Source organism: Coturnix japonica, chromosome Z, assembly GCF_054131305.1.
Source record: "Coturnix japonica strain WE chromosome Z, WE-NBRP24, whole genome shotgun sequence".
NCBI classification, from domain to species: Eukaryota; Metazoa; Chordata; class Aves; order Galliformes; family Phasianidae; genus Coturnix; species Coturnix japonica.
In genome coordinates, this window is record NC_140702.1 from 182,145 (window position 1) to 206,651 (window position 24,507).

Below are 24,507 nucleotides of genomic sequence, written 5' to 3' on the forward strand. Positions count from 1 at the left end.
TTAATACAACTCAGGAGCAAGTTTAGAACAGTGGGGACTCAGTAGAATGCTAGAAGACTTCTGAGGCTACTCTGTGATTATGATGTGGCTGTATATCATCTGAAATTCCCATCTTTCAACCAGATGGCTGATAACAGGGTACATAGCTTCTGCTTGGCCACACGGTACATGTGGAAGACCTATTTCAAGGGCACTTGGACTGCCTGCAGCCCAGTCCAAACCCCATCAAACCAGAGGGAGATCTGCCATGGTTTTCTGAGCAGGTGAATGAGCACCCTCCATCCAAATGCACGTCCAGTTTCCCTCTTCATGGTTGAGTTCATGGGGTGCACCAAAACTCATCCTGGCAGTAGAGCCTCTACACAGGCACTGTGCCTCCAATGGCACCTACCATCAAAAGCGATGGGAGCAGATGAAAATAATCTGCTTGCAGTCCCTCACTTCACTATAATGTCACTATAATGCAAAATATGAGAATGAGTCTCTTTTGGGAAATGAATTAAAGCCAAATAGCTTTGGCAGCTGCTTAAGCAGCGCTCTGTGACTGCATCAAGATTGCTGTCTTGCACGTTTGGCCCAGGAAGTGATGGGCAAGACAGGCTTTCTCTACAAGCATCAGTGACCATGATCGGCTTCATAACCACAGGTTTCCCTCCAGTGCACTCTGTGGGGCTGAAGATCTTCTTCACCAGGCCCAGGAACAGACATAAACGTGAGCACAGATTGTTTTGCCTTGCTGGAACTTTGGTGTGGTTTGTCATGGCTAAGATCTCAGAGACTTGTGGCCATTGGGATGGCTCACTCAGATACATGCGTGTCGTCACCAGAAGCAGGCAAGCAGAGGAGAAAATAACCCATGAAGTTAATGTAAGAGGGCATGGCAGAGCTAATGGGCAACCTCCATAGACTGAAGGAAACGTCTGTTTTCCAACTAGGGGTAAGAAGTTAATCCTGATAGGGAGAAATCTGTCGCGGTGCTCTGCCAGATTTCTCTTACTTCATTAAACTCTGACATCTGAGAGGGCAAATCCACATTGTTATATTGTCACTTCTGCCTGGAAATATGCGTGCCGGTGCTTAGCGTAATCTTATTTTTCCTTCTTATTTTGTGAGTGTAATCATGTAATAAATCTAACGGAGGGCTTTTATTTACTTGTTAGCAGCCATGGGTGTCAGGTCCTATCTTCAAACTAGAGTATCACCTCTGAGTCAGTCAGTCTGAACCCAGGGAAGATGTGGCCCCAGCTTTGTGGCCCCAACACTCCATCCTGCAGTGGTGTGACCCATCAGTGTGGCAGCAGCACATCCCCTGCCTACCTTTATTTTGGCAGCACCCATTGAAGAAGCACTACCTGTCCCAGCGCATCCTCCAGCTCTGCTTTCACGCAATTGACCAAGAAATCTCCGTCCCTATGTATTAGAAATCCATCATCATGTTAACCTCTTTGTGAAGAGCATCACTACCAATGTTACATGCTCTTTTGGTAACCGGCTGCATCGGATCGGAGCACGGCACGGCTCCTCTCCCCAGCGCCGGGACTGCACCGGGAGCAGCGCAGCCTCCGCTCAATGCCCGGCGCTGCTTTCCTGTTTTAATTTGCTCATTTCATCGCCGCAGGGAAATGACACACGTAGGGCTGAGAGAGGGAGGAAGCAGAAGAAAGGCTCTATGGACAAATATAGATGGAAATCCCGTTCTAAGTGCCCGTGGTCCACCTGTGCTCTTCACACATCAATGAGAAGCAAACAGCACACGGGGTTTTCTGCAGGGAAATGCAACAGTGCAACTTTCTCATGGAAAAAAAATGCTTAAAGTGTTGCTCCTAAGAAGGACAATTTTGGGGAAAAAAACACAAACAAAAAACCTGTGCTGGGGGTGCAGCAATGATTGCTATTTCTTGAGGAACAACGAGTTTTATCAAAGGTTTCTCGGAAGGAGAACGAAAAATGAAATGTAAACAGAAATAAAGACAAACCAAAAAATAAAATAAAATAACCCCCAAAAATCCATCCTTTCCTGGAGTGATCCGCATAGTTTGGGAAATCTCTACCAAAACTTCCAGAATCTGGTGAGGTGGAGAGCAGTGAAGACCTCACAGTGAGAATTGACGGCTGCTCTCAGCCGGGCGGCGGAGCTAAAACTGCCGATAATGAGGCAGGGAAGCACGCCTGCAATGGAAGCAACACAAACGAGCTGTCAGCAGCTTCCCTGTGACTGCTGGGTGGCAGATGAAACCCATGGGTTTACGTCCTCTGAAGCTGCTCCGATCTTCTTCCACCACTTCATCTGCAGCCTGAGCTGCCCCCTGGGTGTGGAACGAGGCTGCACAGCAGTGATGGGGGGGCTGTCCTCACCAACCTGGTATGAAGGCAGCCTGGAGTGCTGCTGTGAACCATCCACCACGCAGCACTGCAACACACCAGGTCAGAAGAGACTTCTTGGCATGAAAACCATGGAATCAGAACCGTGGTTTGCATTGGAAGGGTCCTCAGAGATCAGAAGCATGGAGTGGTTGGGTTGCATGGGACCTCACAGCCCTCACAGCTCCACCCTGTGCCATGGGCTTGTTGCTCACAACAAATCAGGCTGCCCAGAGCCCACCCAGCCTGGCTTTGAGTGTATCCAGGAATGGGGAACCCACCATTTCTCTGTGCAGAAGGGCCAGGGCCTCACCATACTCTGAGCAAGGAATTTCTTTCTAACATCTAACCTAAATCACAGAGAAGGGTGCTCATGTAGGCCACTCAGCATCTAAAGGGTAAGGAGCTGAACCTGTTCTCCTCTTGTTCAGTGGAAGAACAGTCAGAAGCTCATGGCAGAGCTGCTCCTGCCAGGACACATTGTGGGACAGCCCTTGTCTGCTCCTGGAGATGTGGCAGTGTGCTCTGCTGGACGAGGTGCCCTCACTGCCCTTGAGAGCCGTGTTGGTGCCTTCCAGCCCTTGTAACAGCAGGCAGAGCTGAGCAGGATGCAAGGCAAGATCTTTGCCTCACTTACCTAGAATTCATCAATTTTGTGCTGTTGTTGCAACGATTTCCCTTAAAGAAGCGCAGATGTTCAGGCACTGCTGACCAGAGGGGGCTCCTTAGATGCGTGTGGAGTCTCAAGGCAAAGCACTCAGGAGTTCCTTTGATGCCAGTCTCCGCACAACATCTGCTCACACTGTGATGTGGATTCACATGGCATCACCCGCTGGAGCGCCGCGGAGTTTCCAGGAGATTTTCCGAGGTATTTAGGTTTATTCCAATGTTTACAACGTATTTGTTGTTCATTAAACATATTTACCCAGGCTAACCCAACACGAAAGAAATTATCTTGTTTACACTGGAATCTTGACAAAAAAACACAGGCAGGAAAGATAGACAAACACACATAACCCGACTGCGGCGTGGAACATTGATTCGCTGCCACTTCCAATTTTTCTCATTAGAACTTATTTTATTCGAACGTAACTCAGCACCCCGTGTAAATGTGAAGTTGTTAATCTTATTACTGTAAGGAAAACAAATTAATTATTATGCATGGTATTGGAAATGGGTTGTTAGGCTGCCATTGGGAAGATTAGGAAAATACACTCATTACTTCAAATGATACCCGATGTACACGTACGGCTCTGTTCTTTCTGATCGCAAACACAGCAACAAGAGCCCTTCTGCCCCATTGCCAAACACATCCCGTGCCCTGGAGGTTGGGATGAGGGCTGCGTTCTGCCTTACACGAGCCGCAGTGCCGGCGCTGGGCAATGATGTTACGGCGGAGCAGGAGGGGCTGCTGTGTCCCAGCGCAGAGATACACGTGGATCCTAAGGACGGGACTCTGAGCTGGGGGGGTTTGGGGGGGGGATATGGCTGGGGGTGACACCGCTGGGCTCAGCCCACCCCCCACCCCAACCCCTTCGGAGCCGCTGTGCCCCCTCTCACCGTGGGCTCAGAAAGTGAGCGCAATACAGTTCGGGTGTATAAGGAACCGAGTTTTTTTTAATCAAGTATTTTTCACTCGATAATTCATATAAAATAGAGGGTAAGAGAGTTATGAAAGCAGCGGGTCGGACACAATCTTTTTGCCGCAGCCATCCCGGCCGGGCAGGCAGAGCCCCGTTCAGCAGCTCTTCTTTAATTTCCTTCTTATTGATTTCACAATTTAACTAAGAAAAGAAAAAAAGAAGTGATTTCAATTACAGTGCCACCTTTTTTTTTGTATTTCACACCTAACGACCCCCACTCATCGGGGTAATTGGGGGGTGAGCGGCGTCGGGAGTTAATGACAGATCCTGCGCTGCACTCAGAGCTTCCTTTGGCCACAATTAACAGCGCGGCGATAACGAGAAGAGCATCACCTGCTCCGAGAGCCCCGAGCCCGAATTAGAGCGATGCAAATAAAGAGACAGTGAGCCAAAAATACCCCCAGAAGGGGAAAAAAACAATCTCTTGTGGTAACTGCTCTCAGCGGGACTCAGGGCTGAAGCTGCCCCACACCAACGGCTGTGTGTGTCTCTCATGGGTCTCTGCAAAGAGCTGCTGTGGGGCACGGTGGACTCCTGGAGCTCCGACCCTCCAGGGTGATCACCTGCTGTTTGTGTCCCTCTGCAGAGCCCGGCCCAGCTCCATGTCAAACACACAGCAATGAGAACCACAAAGTGGTGCCACGAAGGGACTAGGGGTGCCCGTGGGATCTGGGGGTATATCTGTGAGCAGAAATAAATAACGGGAGAGCATCAGCCTCTCTGGCCAAAGAGCCTCTGCTCCCTCAGCAAACACTGGGGCTGCTTTTGGTGGCACTGAACCAAAAGCATCAGGTGCTTTTGCCTTTTTGGAGGCATCAAGTGTGACAACCTGATGCCTCAGGCACATCTTTATAGGGCTGGTCGCTCTCCTGCCCCATACCCAGCAGCAGAACCTGATGTTCCAGGCACTGAGCTTATCCAGAGCCTTCCCATCACACCTGAGGGCTGCTGTACCCAATGCACAGAGAAACTTCTGGTTACGACAGAAAACCTTGAAAATGTTTGAATGAGTTCATCCATGCTGGCCCCTTCTCCTCGTACAAACCTGCAGTGAGTGATGGGGTGAAAAGGCAGAGCGAGGAGCTCCGACATCAGCTGCTGTGGCTGCTGGAGCTGTTGGAACTACAGCACTCCTGTGGGACAGCAGAGGTGCTGGGGAGGACCCAGCACAGAGGCACATGTTGTGTTTTGCCTCTGAATGTCCTATGGGAAATGTTCCGAGCTCTTTGTCTGGTTGGGTGTGAAATATATTGAGACAAAGAATCTTTGGCAGCTGAGGTTCACCCCTGCATCTGTGTGTATGTACATGGCAGCATGCTGATGGAGACCTGCGATTACTGACCCATCACCCAGGCAGCAAGGGATGCTTGTTGGGATCCTGCACTGGGAGCTGCCTGGTGCCTATCCTGTCCTTGTGTCTGATGTGTGTTATGTGCTTGAGGCTGCAGCTCAGCAGCCTTTTGTCAGCCTGCAGACTAGAATAGGTTTCTCCTAATGAAAAATTAAGCAGGGAGGACCCAGGACCCCTGGGCAGTGCATAGGTGCATCTCCCTTGTGCCCCACAGACCCCTGGGTTTCCTGACCTCCCTTCCTCTGTGTGCATTTCCAAGCACACTCACGTTGATGGAAAGCTTACTTGCCTTAGTGGAAGCAGGCTGCTTGGTGGCACAGCTTCCTGCCCTTCAGTCCGTCCCTTCTCCTGGTGATTTGGAAAGTGAAGGGATCAATCTGACATTTGTGTGATGCTCTGATAGGAGATAACACAGGCCCTGGACTGAGGCAGACGTTTTTGCTCTGGCACAGGCATCCCTCTGGGAATGCTGGCCCTGGTCGCTGTGTGCTGTGGGCTGAAGGCAGTGCAGGATGCGATGCAGGTACCGTGGAGGTGCAGCATACACAGTCATCGTGTTCCCCACTGCCGGGAAGCAGAGCTGCTGCAGCCGGCCGGGTAGACCCAGGCACGGCTTAGCTTGAACCTAACAGCACCGGGTGAGAAGCAGAACAGAAGCAGTAAAGCAAACTGACCAAAAAGGAGAAGTCGCGGCATTTCCTGCCCTTCTTTAACACTCTTAAGAAACAAAACCCGCCTTGTAGGCAGCTGCAGCCTCACTGCGGGACCTAACAGCACTGATAACGTCGTATCTCCCACTATCAACCCCCGAGGGGGGGGAATCGCCGTCGGATGGGGATGAGGAGATACTGAGTGGGGTTGTCCTGCTCGGGACAGCGCTGCAGCCGGGCTGCCCCTCCCCATCCGCAGCCGGGGCTGTCCGCACTCTGTGCCCCGAGGGTCTCGGTCATCACGGCACGGAGAGCTCCGCTGCTCGGGAAAGCCCGGCTCTCACCACCCGCTCTGCCTCCAGCCGTGGGCAAACGGGTCCCAGGGCTCCGCTCGGGGTGCTGCTTTAAGGCAAAAAAAAAACAGAGAGAATCGGGGAACCTGCTCGGGAGAGATGGCAGTGCCGACGGGAACGGCTCTGCCGGCTCTTCGCTCCGGGGCTGTGGGCTGCGAGAGCATCGCGGGGCAGGGGAATTACCCTTTCACTTCCGAGGTCTGTGAACCAGAGAGAGAAAAAATCCGTGACCTCACCACCTGAGAGAAAGAAGCAGAGGCCTCGGAAGGCCCCAAAATTCGGGTTTATGCCGCTCCGTAGCGTTTCTCCCCACTCCGTGCATTTCGGCCGCTCGCCGCCCGCAGATGCTGCGGGTCGGGGATGCGCTGTTCCTGCAGCCTTGTCTCCGTCCTGGCGGCTGTCAGATACAAATCTGGGGTCACAGCACGGAGCTGCTGGTTGGAACGACACTGTGGTATTGTTTAGAGACCCTTCCATCTCCCTGAGCCACAGCCCCGTGCTCAACCCCTGCTGACCGCAGACGTTTGCCTCCAGCAGAAGCGGATCACTTCTTTTCCTGGAGGTACCGCCGGCCCTACCGCTGTCCGGCTGCCTCGGTTCACGGGGCTGCGGGGGCTGAGCTCTGAGCCTGAGCCCTTAATCTGCCGATAGCACCGACCGGGGGGCTCCTATCGGCCCCTCCCCACAACCCGGAGCCGTCCCCCGTCCCCCCGTCTTGTCCCTCAGCCGGGGAACCGCAGATCCCTGCGTGCTATTTTCAAACGCCCGAGGGTAGCGCAGGCCCAGGGAGCCGACAAAGTCCACGGGTGTAAGGGCGTGTGCGAGGCAGCGGGCGGGGAGGATATAGGGGTCCATCCCACCTCGGCTTGTTGTTCGCTTCCTTTTAAAATTATTATTAATTACCTTATATATATCTACACACACACATAGATCTCTCTCTTTTTTTCCTCCCGCTCCCCGCCCAGAGCCGCTCCGCTCGCTCTCAGTGCCGGTGCAGCGGGCTCTATCCCTGCGGTTATCGGTGTGATAAGAGCCGGGGGGTGAAGCGCTGCTCAGTGGGGCGGCAGAGGCCGGCGGACTTCGCTCAGGACCGGGCTCCGGTCTCTACATGGACTTCACTCATCCCACGTCCCCTCGGGAAGGGGCCGGGTCCCTCCGGGCAGCGCAGGGCAGGGGCGCGGTGTGGTCGCTCCACTCGGGGCTGCCCCGCTCTGCCGCTGCTTTCCGTTTCTCTTTATTTCTGGGAAAGGAAAGAAATCGCTTTTATTTTTTGGAGGGGCTCTTATTTCGTTTTCCTGTTTCTGTTTTGTTGTTTTTTTTGTTGTTTCTTTCCTTTTTTTATTTTTATTTTTTATTTTTTTATTTTTCCCGGGCAACCACGCTGACAAATAAACGCCGCAGCCCCTGCAGCCCCCGGCCCGGCTCCGCGCATCAGCCGCCCTTCTTCTCCTTCTCCCTGCCGTGACACACAGCGCAGGGAGGGGTAGCGGGGTAACGGGGCAGCGCAGGGGTTCCCCCACTGCCTCGGGGCAAAGCCACGTTCCGCCCCCGCGGCGGGGAGAGGAGAAGGGGAATTGGGCAGCAGGGCGGGGGGCGGCCGGGTGCAGCGGGGCTGCGGGTGTCGGCGGGCCCAAGGCGGGTCCGATCCGAGCGGCGGCGGAGTTGGGGCTCGGCAGGCTCGGGTGCGCCTGGGGACATCCTGTGATGCTGCAGCGCACAGGACATGATCTCACACGGCGAGGGGCTCCGCGGCTTCTTAATCATTTCACGGTTCCTTCAGAGGCTTTTTTCCACCTAAAACGTTTAGTTTCAGCTCAGTGAGCGGCTGCAAAAGCTCTGCGGGGAGCGGAAGGGTTGAATTATTCTGACCTGAGAGAGCCACGCAAAAAAAAAAAAAAAAAAAAAAAAAAAGAGAGAGAGAGAGAGAGAGAGAAAAGGGGAAAAAAAAAGGAAAAGGGGAAAGAGAAGAAAAGTGAAAAAGAAAATAATAACAGAGAGAACGTGAAGGAAAGATAAAAAGAGAAGAACGGAAGAGAAAGGAAACGAAGAGAGGAAAGAAGAGAAAAGAGAAGAAAGAAGAGAAAAGAGAGGAAAGAAGAGAAAAGAGAAGAAAGAAGAGAAAAGAGAGGAAAGAAAAGAAAAGAGAAGAGAAGGAAAAGGAAAGGAAAGGAAAGAAAAGAAAAGAAAAGAAAAGAAAAGAAAAGAAAAGAAAAGAAAAGAAAAGAAAAGAAAAGAAAAGAAAAGAAAAGAAAAGAAAAGAAAAGAAAAGAAAAGAAAAGAAAAGAAAAGAAAAGAAAAGAAAAGAAAGAGGAGGAAGGTGAGCGGAAGGCAGCATCGCACTACGTGCAAACTTTTCTCTCTCCTTCCACCAACTCCTCCAGGATCGCGATGGATTTGGAGAAGATCTACTCGACCCCTCGTCCCGGACGCACAGGTACGGAGCGGAGCGGGGGGTCGCGGACAGACCCCGACCCTTTGGGAGCCTCCTTCGTAGCGGGTAGCGGTGCCGTGGGGGAGTCTAGCGGATGAGCAATGCGATTCCGCACCGATCGATGGGGGCTTTTATTGGTTAAATCGCCCGAATAATCGCTCCGTCGATACCGAGCTGCACCGCCGAGCCCGGAGAGCCGTCGGGGGGGAGGGAGGAGGAGGGGGATGCGGTGGGACATGGGGGGTCGCGGGGAGCGGGGCCCGGCCGGGATGTGCCCCACGTCGGGGCCCAAAGGGCGGCGGGGGCCGAGGGGCCCGAGGGGGCCGAGCTGGATCTGCCGTCGGGGAAGCCCCGCCCCCTCGGCCCCTCCCCGCATCCTCATTGGTCCTCTTCGCCGAGCTGAGCGCTGCGATTGGCTGTCACGTTTGATTGGCAGTCGGAGCCCCGCCCCTTTTCGCGTTTCGCCGCTGTCCGGCGGCGCGGTGCTGAACGCGTCACGGCGCCGTCGCGGCGGGCAGGGGGCGGGCGGTGCGACCCCCACGCTGCCGGTGCGGCCCCGACGGCGCTGAACCACGGCCCCGCCCCGCTCCGCCCTCTCGGCAGCCACAAGTTCCCGCAACTCGAGCGGCCCCGGACGCGGGGTTGAGCCGCGCTCCGCCCGCAGCTCCCGGCGCCGTCGGGGCGAACCGGAACGGCCGCCCCCAGCCCCAGCCCCAGCCCCAAACACCGGGGCGGTGTGCGGGTGTGGGGGGCGGCGAAGGAAGGAGCGGGCGGTGCCGCTGTTGGATGCCCGCTGGTTGCTCGATCTCCATCCTCCCTCGATCTTCTCTGGCGCTGAGAGCGCTCTGCGAGGCCGCCGGACCGCCCCGATGGAAATACACTGTAAGCACGACCCGTTTGCTGCAATGCATAGTAAGTAGGCTTTGCCTGCACCTTCCTATGGTGCGATACGAGCTCTGCGGGGTTCGGTCGAATGGGGGATGATGGTGTGGGATGGTTCCACGGCCGAACCTCAGAGCTGGCGCTTTGTTCCCGGGCTTCGTTTTGATCCTGATCCATTTTTTTTTCTGCTATGGCAGAGAAAGCCTTTCACTCTCATCGCTCCAAACTATATATCTATATATTGAATTTATTTATAATCCTTTTCGGTCTGTGGCTCGCGGTTGTTAAGTACACGGGGTACATGTGTATATATACTCCGAAACGAGGCCCCAGGGAGAAGCGTTGCCTCCGGACGGAAAAGTTTCCCGAGCGATAAATGCAGCAACGTTTTGATGCGATTTTATTAAGGCAAAATAAACTCAGCGGTGCGGGTGAGGAAACAGCCGCTGCTCTGTGCTTCGTTCTCCGGGTGCGGGGTTAGAGATGCTCGGGCTGCGTTACGGCCGGGGACGTTATGGCAGAACGAATCTCATTTCCTGCTGCTCCGCGGTTCTTTTAGTGCCAAAAATTGGTTTTCGATATAAAGCGAGGGCCGTCCCCGACCGTCCCCTCTCCGTCCGCGGACAGGGAGGCCCCGAAGCAGCGTAGTGCGGGTGGGGTGGCCTCCTTCTAACCCCAAAACGGAGTTTTCTCGATAATCAAACGACACTTTGGAAAGGAGAAACTCCAGCGTCCCGGCGGAGAGCTCCGGGTGCGGGAGAGTCGCTACTCCGCACTGAGCTACAGCTCCGGGAACGAGCTTAATTCGGTTGGGAAAGTGAAGGGAAAAATCTTTTCCCTCGCTCTGACCCCACAGAAGCTCACGGGAAGATCGCAGCAATCTCCCTCCTCCGGTTTTCTCTTTGCTCCTTCGCGGAGGGGATGAGGGGACCGGGAGGAGTCCGATGAACGCGGAGCCCGAGAGTGCCGTGAGGGCTCCGCCATGCGGCCCCTCTTCGAGCGACGACCCCCGGGACACTCGTCGGGGGTCCGCTGCCGGGGGTAGGGGCCGGGTCCGGCCGGGATCACAGCGGTACTGCCGGCCCTATAACAGGAGACACCCGCCGCCTTTGTTCGTGGCAGTGCGGGATGTGCTGCCGGCCTCGGGGCTGCGTCGGTGTCTGGAGTGAGAGCGAGACCGTGCCCAAAGAAACCAGTCCTTCTCTCCATTTCCTTCTTTCTTTTCTTTATTTTCGTTCTTTCTTTTTCTTCTGTTTCCTTTCCCTTTTTAATTTTTTTTCCCATTTCTTTCTTCCTTCCTTCCTTTTCTTTCTTTCTGTGCCTTATTTCTCTGTTTCCTTCCTTCCTTCCTTCCTTCCTTCCTTCCTTCCTTCCTTCCTTCCTTCCTTCCTTCCTTCCTTCCTTCCTTCCTTCCTTCCTTCCTTCCTTCCTTCCTTCCTTCCTTCCTTCCTTCCTTCCTTCCTTCCTTCCTTCCTTCCTTCCTTCCTTCCTTCCTTCCTTCCTTCCTTCCTTCCTTCCTTCCTTCCTTCCTTCCCTCCTTCCTTCCTTCCCTCCTTCCCTCCTTCCCTCCTTCCCTCCTTCCCTCCTTCCCTCCTTCCCTCCTTCCCTCCTTCCCTCCTTCCCTCCTTCCCTCCTTCCCTCCTTCCCTCCTTCCCTCCTTCCCTCCTTCCCTCCTTCCCTCCTTCCCTCCTTCCCTCCTTCCCTCCTTCCCTCCTTCCCTTCCCTTTTTTCTTCTTTCCTTCTCCTTCTTCTCTTTCTCTCTCCCTCCTCCCTCCGTCTCTCTCCCATCCTTCCTCACCCGCAGAATTTCACCACTGCCACTGAGCACATTGCCTCTGATTTCCCATATCGAAAGCCGCCGATAGGTGCCGAGCTCGGGGTCCCACTCATCACCACGTTGAGGGGTTGACCCCACGTTTTGCTTTTCTCTTTGCGCTTCATTTCTCTCCCAGCTCGGTAGGGCAGCAGTTCCCGGCCCTCCCGGAGTTTCTGCAGCTCCCGGGTCGTCGTGTTGCCCCACTCAGCTCCGGACAAGGTTGGGATGGCAAACCCAGGGCTCGGCCTCTCCACGGGGATGGGATTCTTCCACCGCCGGTACAGGCAGAACTGCCCGAGCACCGCAGGTTGCAGCAATCACGCATCTCACGTGGATTAATTAAATTACGTGCCTTGACACAGTTTTAGAAGCTGTTGGCAAAGTTTGACATCAATATATCAGCAGAGAAATGACTTAAAAAAAAAAAAACAAAAAACAAAAACAACCAAACAGATTGAAATAAAAATTGCTTTTTATGTTTTACGCTCTTTTTTTTTTTTAATTTTTAATTTTTTAAAAATTTTTAATTTTTTTAAATTAATTAATTTTTTTATTTTTATTTTTATTTTTAAATTCCACGGAGGCATCTGACTCGTCAGTTTATTCGGGGACCGTTCGGGTTCTGTGCAAACAGAGAGATTTTCTCTTATTTTTTGCTCCAGCATTGGCACTCGCGCTGCCCGATTTGTTTGTTTTCAGTCTCTCGCAGCCCGAGTAATTCGGATGGTCGGCTCCACGAGCTCTAATTGTGTTTTCTCACTCGGTGGATGGAATGCTACCTTCACTTTATCGGGTTTTACGCAGCTCCACCGCTCTCCGTGTCCCACCTCGTAAGGGAGAGCAGCCCCAGCCTGCAGCAAAGGGAACGGCGAGCCGGGCTCGGCTGAGCTCTCACGTTTTATTCGTGGGATGATAACACTTCCAAAGAGCGCGATAAATCGCTACTGCTGAATCCACCCCGCTTTTCACTCTCGATTAACTTCAGCAATTTGAAAACAACCAAAAAAACCCCGAACAAACAGCAAACTGCGATCGCGGAGCTTCATTACAGGAGCGTCAGTTCGTGCGGGGCTCGGAGCCGTGATGTCCCCCCGGTCGGGCTGGGGGTCTCGCTGTTTTCCTGCTGCTGTTTCCCCATCGGAGGGATGCGGGACCCTCCGAGCTGCGCTTACAGGCGGTGCGGGATGCGGGATGCGGGATGCGGGATGCGGGGAGCCGCGTGGCCCGGGCGGCTCTGCCGGAGCCGAGGGGAAACGTGTCCCGGTTCTGACCCATCCGCTTTTCTCCTGCCCCTTCCCCCTCCCCGTGTGTTGCAGGACACGGAGGTGTGAACCAGCTGGGGGGCGTTTTTGTGAATGGCCGCCCCCTGCCCGACGTCGTCCGGCAGCGGATCGTGGAGCTGGCTCACCAGGGGGTGAGGCCGTGCGACATCTCCAGGCAGCTCCGAGTCAGCCACGGCTGTGTCAGCAAAATACTCGGCAGGTACGGAGCTGGGACGGGGAGCAGAGGGCAGGCCCTGGGAAGGGGCTTGCGATGGCTGCTCCGGGTTCTGTGTGCCCCATTGGAGCCCTTTGTATGCTTTGCCCCTCGCACAGCCTCTGTCGGGTAATGCTAATGCAAAGCCACATATGCCAGTCCTCCAGCATGCATCCCACACCTGTCTGCTCTGAGCACATGGAAACACAGGGGTCATCACCAGCAAGAGGGAGTGGAGGTAGAACAGAAGTCACCAGGCTGTGTGCTGGAGGAGAATCCCCCTGAGTGGTTACACTGCTCTGCATGGCCAGGACGTCCACCTGCCTGCTCACACAAATCCACCCCAATGCTCAGTCTGTGTCTTCTCCTACCCCTGTGTTGGGATGTGGAAGCATGGAGTACCATAAGTTGCTATGAACGGCCTTAGATTGGGTCATTTTGGAAGCATCTTTCTGTTCAGATCGAGGTTGCTCAGATCAGTATGGTGACAGCACATTACTCCCTGAATTCATGCTGTTTTGCTTTAAAAGATGAAACTGATTCTGGCTAAAAATGCCTTAACCCCAATACACACATGGGCACCACGTGCATAAATACAGTAAAATTTGGAGGTTCCCATGTATTTTACATTAAGGATTTTTTTTTCTCATAATATATTTTTTTCTTGGTAATTTCAAACAGTTGCTCTCTGAGATATTTACTAAACTTTAGCAGTTAGCGTAGTTTAACATTTTACCATTTGTATTTGAGCCTTCCTGCTGTTTCCCAATTTTTGACCAATTTCCCTCACTAACCATTAAATAGATGCAGTTAAAGCACTTTTTGGTAGCATGGGATCCGTCTCGGATTAGCAGCGTTTGTGATCTCTCAGTGCCTTAAGTGCTCAGAATCAAACGTGCTTGGTGTAGTCATGGGCCCCCGGTTTTATAGATGGCAGCGTTCTTGTCCCCATAGCGTGCTGTTATCTGCAGTCAGCTTATAGCTGCTGGGCTCTCATCCGGGTTGATGCTGGGGTGGCTGTAGAAACATCAGTGGCTTTGCCCTTAGGGATGGAAACTTCCCTTGGTCTTCCCATGATCTCACCATGGGCTGTTCTGCCTCTCTGAGCATCGTGCCTGTGCTCTGGAGGTCTCTTGCTCTGGGTGTGATGGGGAGGTTTGCTTGGTCAGCCCCATCAGGACTGGTGTACAGCTGGGTGATGTGTCGATGGAGACAGAGTCTGGTGCTTTCACTGCTGCAGTTTGGAACAAATATATCACCGGGCACATCTGCAGCATAGAGCCGATAGCGAAGCTCCAAAGCTCTGCCATTAAAGTTGTCAAAAATAAATTGGAATTTCATACCTCATTATTTTCATAACTAATAATTACAGTGGGTAAAATGTCACTGTAATTGGAGCTCGGTGTGTGTGCCTGTGTCTGTGTGTGTGTATGTGAAAGCTGAGGATCCCTGTGAAGCACACTGCCCCCCTTGGCATGTCATGATGGGGCTCAGCCTGCAGCCCCTGGGCCTTCTGTCAATGGGATGCAGTGGTTGCAGATAGCCTGTCCCCAGCGTGGAGCAGGGATGGGGTGCTCCATGCAGCCCTCCTTTGCCTTCTGCTGCTTCTCGCTGGGTCGTCTGCATGGGCAGAAGGCAACAACAGAAGTGTCACTGCACACCAGGCACCCATGGGTGATCACAGGCTGAGCGTGGGAGCAGGCTCTGGGTGTATGAACAACCTGCTGTGAGCACGTGTGTTCTGCTGTGGAGCTCAAGGCAGATGGGGCAGGTTGGCAGGGAGTGGTTTGAGTGCTTGGCACTGGGGTTATCCCTGCCTGGATCACCCCGTATTCCTGTCCTGCATCATGACCTCCTGTTCTGTGCCCAGCAGCAGGGCTGAGCCGTGGGACATGGCACTAGTGTGGCAGGAAAACACCTAAACGTGTTTGTCACATCTGCAGTGATGGCTGGAAATGAGAAAATGACAGCGTTCTGCTCCACCAGTGTGCACTGTGCAGCTTTTCTCCATGTCCTTTCTTAGCACAGAGGTGCCTCCAGGACAGGAGATGAAACCAGGGATGCAAGGCTTAGGGAGGTTTGTTGTTGAAGTGTACCATCGTTACATGGTCCTCTGGAAACTATAAGGGAGGGCAGCTTCATTGTACTCCTGATGCACTGATGCTTTTTGCTGGGCTGGGTTTAGGAATGCCCCAAGGGTTATGTGTCTTTGACACTTAAAGCTGCCTGAATGGCTGCTGAGACCGAGTCTGCATCTGCACCCAGGAAGCCTGAAAACATGCACAAACGCTGCAGTGCCAGCACTGTGCACACAGAGCTCTCCCTGAAAGAGAGCGCTGCTGCATGTTACAGTCAGACAGACTTTGGCTGCCATGCTGGAAATACTTCAGAATTTATTATTGTTATCATCATTATTTTGGATATAATGGTTATGTCAAGTAACTGCAGAGAAAACGCACAGATTAAAAGGAAAACAACAAAACAACTGTTGTTCTTATCTGAGAGTCTTTTTTGAGCTCCCCTTACGAGAAGTACAGGCACACAGCGATCAGTGGGTGAGTCAAGGCCGTAAGGGAGCACAGCTCTGTGGTCGCGGGATGAGAGCTGAGCTGAGCGTGGCCTGTTTGGAAGGGGAGGTTTGGACAATGGCTGCAGTGGCTGCAGATTTGTGCTTCATCAACAAAATTCACAGGACGCCAAAAAGTGCACGGCCCCGAGAACGTGGTGCGTGTCGGTGCTCTACGGGTTCTCAGCGTGATTTCGCTCATCGTCTCCCTCCTGCTCCTCAGTGGATGAGACATGATATTTTTAACAGCATTTTCAAGGCTTTCCCTATTGAAAGAGTGAGATGTGTGGGGCTGAGGATCTCAACCGCCACGCTTTGCTGCAATCCTACTAAAAGCAGTTGTGCCTGCGTGATTTACATGCAAAAAAATATTAATAAAAAAAAAATACATCTGGCACGTTTTGGTCAGTGTAAGGACTCCATCCTTACGCTCCATCCTACCTGCTCTGCTTGTATGACATTGGCAGAACTGCTTGCACAAGTAGAGATTGTGTCTGTGAGGAAGGATTGCAGAGCTGGTCAGAAAAACAAACCCCCAAACAAGCCGAGCCCTCTGGGAACACCAACAGCTCCCCTTCCCTTAACATTTCTCATTTGCACAATTGAAAGCATCATATTAAAAATATATCCATTATGAAAAACATTAACTATTAAAGCAGTAGCATGCGTTCTAAAACAATAAAACGGGGAAAAAGATATGCCAGCGTATTAATTGTTAATGTGCAAATGAAAGATGACTTCACGCCCTTGCGTTGCGATGAAATGCTAACAAGTTGTAGGTGTTGATGGCAGAGCATTTCCTTAGATATGAGAATTTGCTGCAAAAAGTGGTCTTGAGTGAGATTTGTTTCTATTATTGCCAGAACCTCTGATTAATTACACACATTTTCAGTTAATTTTGGACGCCAGCATGCCCTTTAATCTTGCATTGTTTCTTTTGTCTTTCTCTTATGAAAAAATATCTGTTCTATCCTACGGCCCAGTTCCAATTACTATAAGTTAATCTATTAGGTGATAAAGCGCTACATGGGCAGAAAGTGTGTATGTGAAAGTGAAGATGTATCTTAGGATTTGCTGGGGTTTGGTTACCTTGAAATTATGTTCTCTATGAATCTCGAAGCATGCCCTCTGCCTGCCTGTGATAACTGAAGATTTGCTTTGGATGTTGTCCCAGGTATTATGAAACCGGGAGCATTAAGCCTGGAGTGATTGGAGGATCAAAACCAAAGGTCGCCACACCCAAAGTTGTCGAAAAAATCGCAGAGTACAAACGCCAAAATCCCACCATGTTTGCCTGGGAGATCAGGGATAGACTCCTCGCCGAGCGGGTGTGTGATAATGACACCGTGCCCAGCGTCAGTTCCATTAACAGGTAAAGATCTGTACGGTCTCGGGAAGGGGCTTTTGCAGCAAATGTGGTCACTGAATCCTCATTTGCTTGTAGAAGCGAGGGTGAGTTGTATTGTCTATTCAAAATGCATTCTGTGCGCGTTTAAACGCCATGTTTTGGGTTTTGGAGCAGCTGTGGGGTTGCTCCGGTGGTGAAAGTGCCACTACCATCAGCGTTTCCCAGGAGCAGGCAGGTTGTGCTATTGGCCTTTGCTTCTTTCCTGCACTTTCCCATTCTCCCGTCCGTGATTTGCAATTCTTGCTGGGAAAGAGCTGTACTTGCTGGATCACACTCAATGGGAAATGCCTCCACTCGGAGAAGGCTGAGGCTGCAGCTGCGTTGGGTGGTGGCGGTGACCTGGAGGCCATGTCTGGCAGCCATGTTCCTAGAGAAGTGGACCCAAATCATGGCTCCCAAGGTCTTTATTTCACCTACTCATTACTGCTGAACTTGGCTCTGAATCACACTGGCCGCTGTCACTGTCAGCATGAATACAAACAGGGAAATGTGGTTTAATAGTGTCCACGTGTTAAATGGAATTGTTTGAGCGGCCTTGAATTCCTTTGTGTCAGCGCAGGAAAATCTCATTTCTCATCTTCTTCCCATGCTTGTGAGTTCTTTCCTGGCATGGCTAGGCAACACTGTGCTCACATGCGGTCCTGAAGCTATGCTAACCTGCTTCTATCTCAGTCAACAACTGTCTAAGGCTAACATTGAAAAAGCACAGAGAAATGCTCTGTATTGTCTCCAGTCTTCCTGGTCTGATGATAAGGGATTAACACTTGGATGGAGAGCACTTCAGCAACCCCCCCCATACACCAGCAAACAGAGTTTGTTCATTTTCTCTTGGGAGTATGTTCCTTACCAAGTTTTGGCTTCATTGCTCTTCTGAGATATTTCTCAGTTACATGATTTCATGCAAATTCTTTGAGTCCAGCTAGCTCTGAAGTCCCACCTGTGTCCATGGACACGAAACAGACTGATGCAGTGTTCTTTCGTCGGCTATCCTGACCTGTTTTGCATTCATGGAGTTCCTGCTTGAGCAGCAGGAGTGGCTTCCCCAGCAGCAGTGCAGAAAGAAGCATCACAGGGGAGATGCTCCAGGCCCTTTATCATCTTGGTGGCTGGACTCTCTGCAGGAGATCCCTGTCTGTTTTGTACCAGGGAGCCCAGAAGTGGATACAGTGCACGAAGTGAGGCCAGATCGGGGCAGAGAAGAGGAGGAGGATCACCCCCTTCCCCTGCTGGCCACGCTCTTTTTAATGCACCCCAGGATCCCATCGGCCTTCTTGGCCACCAGGTCACACTGCTGTTCACCGGGACACCCAGGGACGTGGCATTTTCAGCTCAAAAAACAATTTGAGGCATGGTATGGTCACCATGAAATGGGAAGGAAAATCCCACTCTGGCTGTTTGGAGATAACCAAGGGCAAACCTGGGCTCAGTGATCCTTGTGGGTGCCTTCCAACACAGCATATTCTGTAGTTCTGTGGTTCTATGAATCTTTGTTTCCATAAAAGTCAGCTCAGGTCCCATTGTGTCAGAAACAAGGCTGCTGCTCTGAGAAGTACTTTGTTTATGTAGCGAGTCTTCAAGCTTTGTCCAACAACCCACCCAAAAAGCAGTGGTAGCTTGGGAATGCAGTGGGACTGCATACGTTCCAGTTGTATTTTGATCCATTTTCTGTAGTCCTTGAATGTTTCTATGTTGGCAACGTCCACACTCTCACTGACACTGCACCAGAAATCATGATTAATGATCTACTGCCAAGTTATTTGGGTGGAAATCTTTCTTTCTTTCTCATCCGCTTGCAACTCTGGTTAAAAACCTTCTCTTTTCTTAAAGATGTGAAACCCCATTTGAAATGCACGTTGTCTTTGAGGGTCAGTTTGTTTGGAACTGCTTTTGCCAGCCCGGGAGAATACCTTGAAAACCAAAACCAAACTGCTGTGACAAGATCATGGAAGTTATGCCAGAGCGGTTGGCTTTAATGGTAGCTCCTCTTTGGTGGGGTCTGTCCTTACACACATCAAGGCGTTGTGGATAGGGCTGCCACATACTGAAGACATAAACTCCTACTCTGAAGGCATAATTCAGCCCTGTGGTGGAAAGCCAGTGTTGCCTTCTATCTGATGAAGTGAATCCTCACCAGGAACCACTGAAGAAAAAAGGGAAGGAAAGAAGGAAAGGAGGGAGGGAAGGAAGGAAGGAGGGAAGGAGGGAAGGAGGGAAGGAGGGAAGGAGGGAAGGAGGGAAGGAGGGAAGGAAGGAAGGAGGGAAGGAGGGAAGGAGGGAAGGAAGGAAGGAAGGAAGGAAGGAAGGAAGGAAGGAAGGAAGGAAGGAAGGAAGGAAGGAAGGAAGGAAGGAAGGAAGGAAGGAAGGAAGGAAGGAAGGAAGGAAGGAAGGAAGGAAGGAAGGAAGGAAGGAAGGAAGGAAGGAAGGAAGGAAGGAAGGAAGGAAGGAAGGAAGGAAGGAAGGAAGGAAGGAAGGAAGGAAGGAAGGAAGGAAGGAAGGAAGGAGGAGAAGGAAGGAAGGAGGGAAGGAAGGAAGGAGGGAAGGAAGGAAGGAAGGAAGGAAGGAAGGAAGGAAGGAAGGAAGGAAGGAAGGAAGGAAGGAAGGAAGGAAGGAAGGAAGGAAGGAAGGAAGGAAGGAAGGAAGGAAGGAAGGAAGGAAGGAAGGAAGGAAGGAAGGAAGGAAGGAAGGAAGGAAGGAAGGAAGGGAGGAAGGGAGGAAGGGAGGAAGGGAGGAAGGGAGGAAGGGAGGAAGGGAGGAAGGGAGGAAGGGAGGAAGGGAAGGAAGGAAGGAAGGAAGGAAGGAAGGAAGGAAGGAAGGAAGGAAGGAAGGAAGGAAGGAAGGAAGGAAGGAAGGAAGGAAGGAAGGAAGGAAGGAAGGAAGAAGGGAGGAAGGGAGGAAGGGAGGAAGGGAGGAAGGGAGGAAGGGAGGAAGGGAGGAAGGGAGGAAGGGAGGAAGGGAGGAAGGGAGGAAGGGAGGAAGGGAGGAAGGGAGGAAGGAGGAAGGGAGGAAGGGAGGAAGGAAGGAAGGAAGGAAGGAAGGAAGGAAGGAAGGAAGGAAGGAAGGAAGGAAGGAAGGAAGGAAGGAAGGAAGGAAGGAAGGAAGGAAGGAAGGAAGGAAGGAAGGAAGGAAGGAAGGAAGGAAGGAAGGAAGGAAGGAAGGAAGGAAGGAAGGAAGGAAGGAAGGAAGGAAGGAAGGATTTTGAGAATGAATAATAACTACTGAATTAGTAACATTAATTAATATTAATAGTATTAATTAGTAACATTAATTAATATTAATAGCAGCAGGAGTAACTCCATGCGACTAAGGCTTAATTAATCACTGTGATTAGCTTTGCTCAAATAAGCTGCCCAGCTGCTTTGACATGCTCCAGTCCCTGGTCTCTCCAGAGATGAAGAGATTTTTGTGTCAGAAGGCCTCAGACACCCTTCCTTGGCTGATGCATGAAGGAAGAAGCCTGGGGCAGGGTGCTGTTTCCAGCCTTGCTCATACAAGGATCTTGGACATCTTTGGTGTGTGTGCTCCCCCCAATCTAGTTGCACAACCTCCTATAGGAAGAAGCAAGAGACCCATCTCTAAGCAGTCTGGAGATGCTGAGCTGCAGAGTGCTTTGCTTCCATCCTGGCTGCCTGGTGCTAAGTTGCTTTTGAACTTGGCCCTGACAGATCTCTCGCTCCTCCCCTCCTAAATTCCCTTTTCCAAATTCAAGGCAGGCAGAAATGGTAAAGGAGTTTGTTAGGTAAAAGCAGAGAAATGCTTACCGCAGCACTACTGCTGTGTACACAGTGCATAGAACAGAGACATGTGAAGTGTCCAAGGAGTGTGCCTCGCTCCAGCACATTTTGATTCCACTGCAGTCTGTGGCAGAGCTGTGTAATCCCTGGAGCGGCTTCAGACCAGCCTTTTCTTTTTTAGCAGTGTGTCGGCAGGTGAGCATTTGATAGAGCACTTCTTAGCAACTCCGCTTTGTCCTGCAGCACAACACATGCCTTTTGCTGTTTCTGCTTCTTTGAATGGTTCCTGATTTACATCATTATAGCTCAGAGCAGAGGCTGTCCCCAGCAATGGCAATGTGGTTATCCAGCTTTTAAGATTAGCATTTAATCCAGCACATTTTTTGTTTTTACTATTAATTTGGCTAAGCATAATCTTTTTGGTGCTATCCAGGTTCCTTCAGTGTGTGGGGCACAGGAACAGATTTACAAAGGTGTTCAGGCAGCCTGCTGGCATGTCCAGCTCCCTGCAGGTGGAATATTGGGCCTCTGGGTGCCCAAAAGGTGCCCCAGAGTCTCTTATTTGGTCATTAAGGGCTGTATCATCACAAGGACTGAAACACCAAACGCTATAAGGATCTCAGGGAGTGTGTATGAGTCAGTTATCCCAATGTTCCTAATAACATGGGCTGGAAGCACAAATATAGCCCTGGGTCTGCATGCGCGGGAGCAAAGTTTTTGCATTGGTGTAGATATCCCCAAGTGACAAAACAGTGTGTGATGTCCCCTGTAAATGATGGGTAATACTGAGTAGTTATTTCTTTTCAACTACAAACAGGATCATACGGACCAAGGTGCAGCAGCCGCCCAATCAGCAAGTGCCAGCCTCCAGTCACAGCATAGGTGAGAAAAACTTTTTTATCTTCTAAAAAAAAAGAAAAAAAAAGAAAAAAAAAGGCATAATGGATTACAAATATTCTAAAGAACTTCTAATCATTCTTATGGACAGATAATTCTGCATAAAACACTTCAGCACACGTGCTAATGCACCTTCTTTGTCATTCTCCAAGGACTGAACACAGTAAAGGAATTTTATAAATACTGCTAAAAGGTTTTGAATTTTAGTGATTATTATGATAAATAGCTTTCACTGTGAGACAGAAAATTGAAATCTAAACCAACTCCCCCCCACCCCCACTAATGGGGGTCTATAGAATGTCAGATAATTAAAGTAATAAATCAAGAAAGGGATACTTATTCATAACGTTTTCTGCATCATTAGTCAGTAAGTAGTTCTGAATGTGTTTTTTTTTCATCTATCACCCATCCCTTCCATAATTCTCTGTGCACTTTGTGATCTTGAGCCGGGAGGTAGCAAAACTTCCCCAAACTTTAGTTCAGTTTAAGAGCAGCAGTGCTCAGCCAGGACCAACACGGTGCCAGAGCACCGTCCTGGCCTCTATTAGCACAGAGGCTGCTTCTCATGGAGAATAAGTTCTATTTCATGTTTTCTTTTGAGGAGCCTTGTGGCTCTCTGACCGCTTGGCCTTGCCTTGCAGCCTCCACAGGCTCCGTCACCCAGGTGTCCTCTGTCAGCACCGACTCCGCTGGCTCGTCCTACTCCATCAGTGGGATCCTGGGCATCGCGTCTCCTGGCACCGAGAGCAACAAGCGCAAGCGCGATGAAGGTAAATGGCGGCTGCTTTCTGCTGGGGCACTTGGTGAGGTGGTGGGCACTTGTGTAACCTGCTCCAGCTCTTTTGGAGAACCTCCCGTTGGCCATGTGTGTAGAGGTCCCGTCTGTGCCTCTGAGGAGCACAACAGTGGCCCCAGGGAGTTGTAAAGGAGAAAGAAAGGACTGACATGCGGAGGAGAAAGCAGTGGCGTTCGGGATTCACTGGTTGGCCATATAGGAGCAGCAGCACCACAAACCTAACTTCTGGATAAAATAAGCTGACGATAGGTGAGGAGCCCGAGCTGTGGAGGAAGGAAGGGGTTGTTTGCGGAGGAAATGCACTGCTGGATTGGAGAGTCATGCTTGGTTTACTGAAACTGGGGCTGCTTTGTGGGGTTGATTTCAGCCACGTACGTGTGAGTCTACAGCTGTGAAAGTCCAGGTACTTGCTGAATATATCTGCCTTAATTAGATCATTGCACATCTGTTTGTTTTTTTTCCCCTAAATCCAGGCCGTAAGTGCACACGTACATATCTATATTAAAGCAGGTAAAGTGGAAATTTTGTGTTTTATCAGCCATGGAAAGAGGGAAGTATTTTGTGCCCTGAGACTGTCCCAGCACTATCCTGAAGCATCACTTCATAGATGGGTATCATTACAGAGGACTCTGTTATCCAAACAAGAAGGAAGAAATTCTTTTCCTAACAGAGAAAAGATTAAAATGCTTCTGTGGAAAGACCAGAGGCATCTTTGAGGAGTTCCCCAGCCTTTGGCAATTAATTATCAGAGATCACACAATTTATAAAACAACTCCCATTGTTATGGCAGCAGGAGTCACGATCTTTGAGGTTGCAAGTTGGACAGCACTGCTGTCATCAGCAGACCATTTAAACTACTTTTTTTTAATGGCTCACAGCTGCAGAAGTGGAAAGCAGTGTGAGGAACAGCCTTTGTGCCTAACCAGCTACTTCAGCATCTTTCTTTCTTTGAAGAGATTCCTGGGGAGACTCGGTAACCCTTCCTCATCCTGCTGAGCAAGAGGTATCTCTGCACAGCCAGGCACGAGATGTTCATAGAAATCCCAAGGCTCCATTCTGCAGGTGGCAGAGAGGTGGATCAAATGCTGGCGGAGAGAAGTACGTCATCTTTAAGCTGCAGGCTGTATCATGATGCAGTTGCACAAGGGGGCAGAGTTAACTTTACCTTCTCCTGACTTTTGAGAGCCAGAGGGAGACTACTTCCATAGCAGTTCTTTTACATCATCTCTTTTTGACACATTGCTTCCTTTCCTGGTAGCTGTAGGTACACGCTTGCTGCTGTAAGTTGGTATTCATATTTCTCGTATGAATAGAGCTATAGACTGTGCAGCACTTCCCTTGGCTGGGATATGAAGCAAGGAGGACTCACCCTTTGGCTCTTCCATTGGCACTGAATACTTGTTGTGATTTGGCACCAGGTTTTGTTCCTCTCACCCTTGACATTTATTTATTTATTTTTAACAACTGCCACCAGTCTTTAACACAGCAGGGAGCTGGCTGGATAGCAACAGGGGCAAACCAAATCAGACAGTCTTTGTTGGTTTATGTAACTCAAGGTGTCATTTTTTTTTTCCCCTGCTGTAATACGTTACTTGGAGCAGATGTGCCTTCATAGGGGATCAGTTTCTTTCACTGGTGGTTAGAGGACGTGCTACTGGAGACTGACACAAAAGCAGGCTGCTCTGTAACTAGGCAGAGTGTTACTGTCAGCCTCCTTAGCTTCAAGCAGCAGAGCTTGCTGTTTTGCTTTCAGATTCCCTCCTTTGGGCTGTGTGTCTTCGCATGCACGTGGGCCCATAGATTGGGAAGAACAGGTGGAGCAGAAAGGCACAGAAAGGAACTGATGTTACTGCAGGTTTCCATCCTGCTTTACTGCAGAGCTCTGCAGATACAGGAGAGCCAACAAAAGCAGTTGATCTCAATAGAGTGACTTTTCCTGCAGGTTCATGCTGTGTCAGTTGAGAGGGATCATGAAACAGATGCACATGCCAGACCAGATAGGGGATGTGGCTCTCATCTGAGATGTTCCTGTGAGCTGATGCTGATGATGTGAGACCTACATGCAACTCCAAATGGCTCACAGCAAAATGTTGGCAAAACTCTGGCTCCATACGGGGAAATGCAGCCAGAAGTGAGGCAAGAGAAT

The 24,507-nt window shown here is 50.9% G+C and overlaps 1 protein-coding gene across 2 annotated transcripts in view; it reads left to right on the forward strand.

The window, feature by feature from the left end:
• Window positions 1-8,613: 8,613 nt before the first annotated feature.
• The window catches only part of PAX5 (paired box 5), a 70,013-nt gene continuing 54,119 nt past the window's right edge, over window positions 8,614-24,507 (forward strand). Inside the window, exons 1-5 of one of the 2 annotated variants that reach the window (XM_085529905.1) lie at window positions 8,614-8,792; window positions 12,804-12,969; window positions 16,704-16,901; window positions 21,486-21,550; window positions 22,207-22,335. In XM_085529905.1, coding sequence (XP_085386031.1) covers window positions 8,747-8,792; window positions 12,804-12,969; window positions 16,704-16,901; window positions 21,486-21,550; window positions 22,207-22,335 — 604 coding nt within the window. In that variant the 5' untranslated portion in view covers window positions 8,614-8,746. Of the gene's footprint in view, window positions 8,793-9,393; window positions 9,702-12,803; window positions 12,970-16,703; window positions 16,902-21,485; window positions 21,551-22,206; window positions 22,336-24,507 lie in introns of those variants that run through there. The other variant, XM_085529906.1, reaches the window with a different exon arrangement.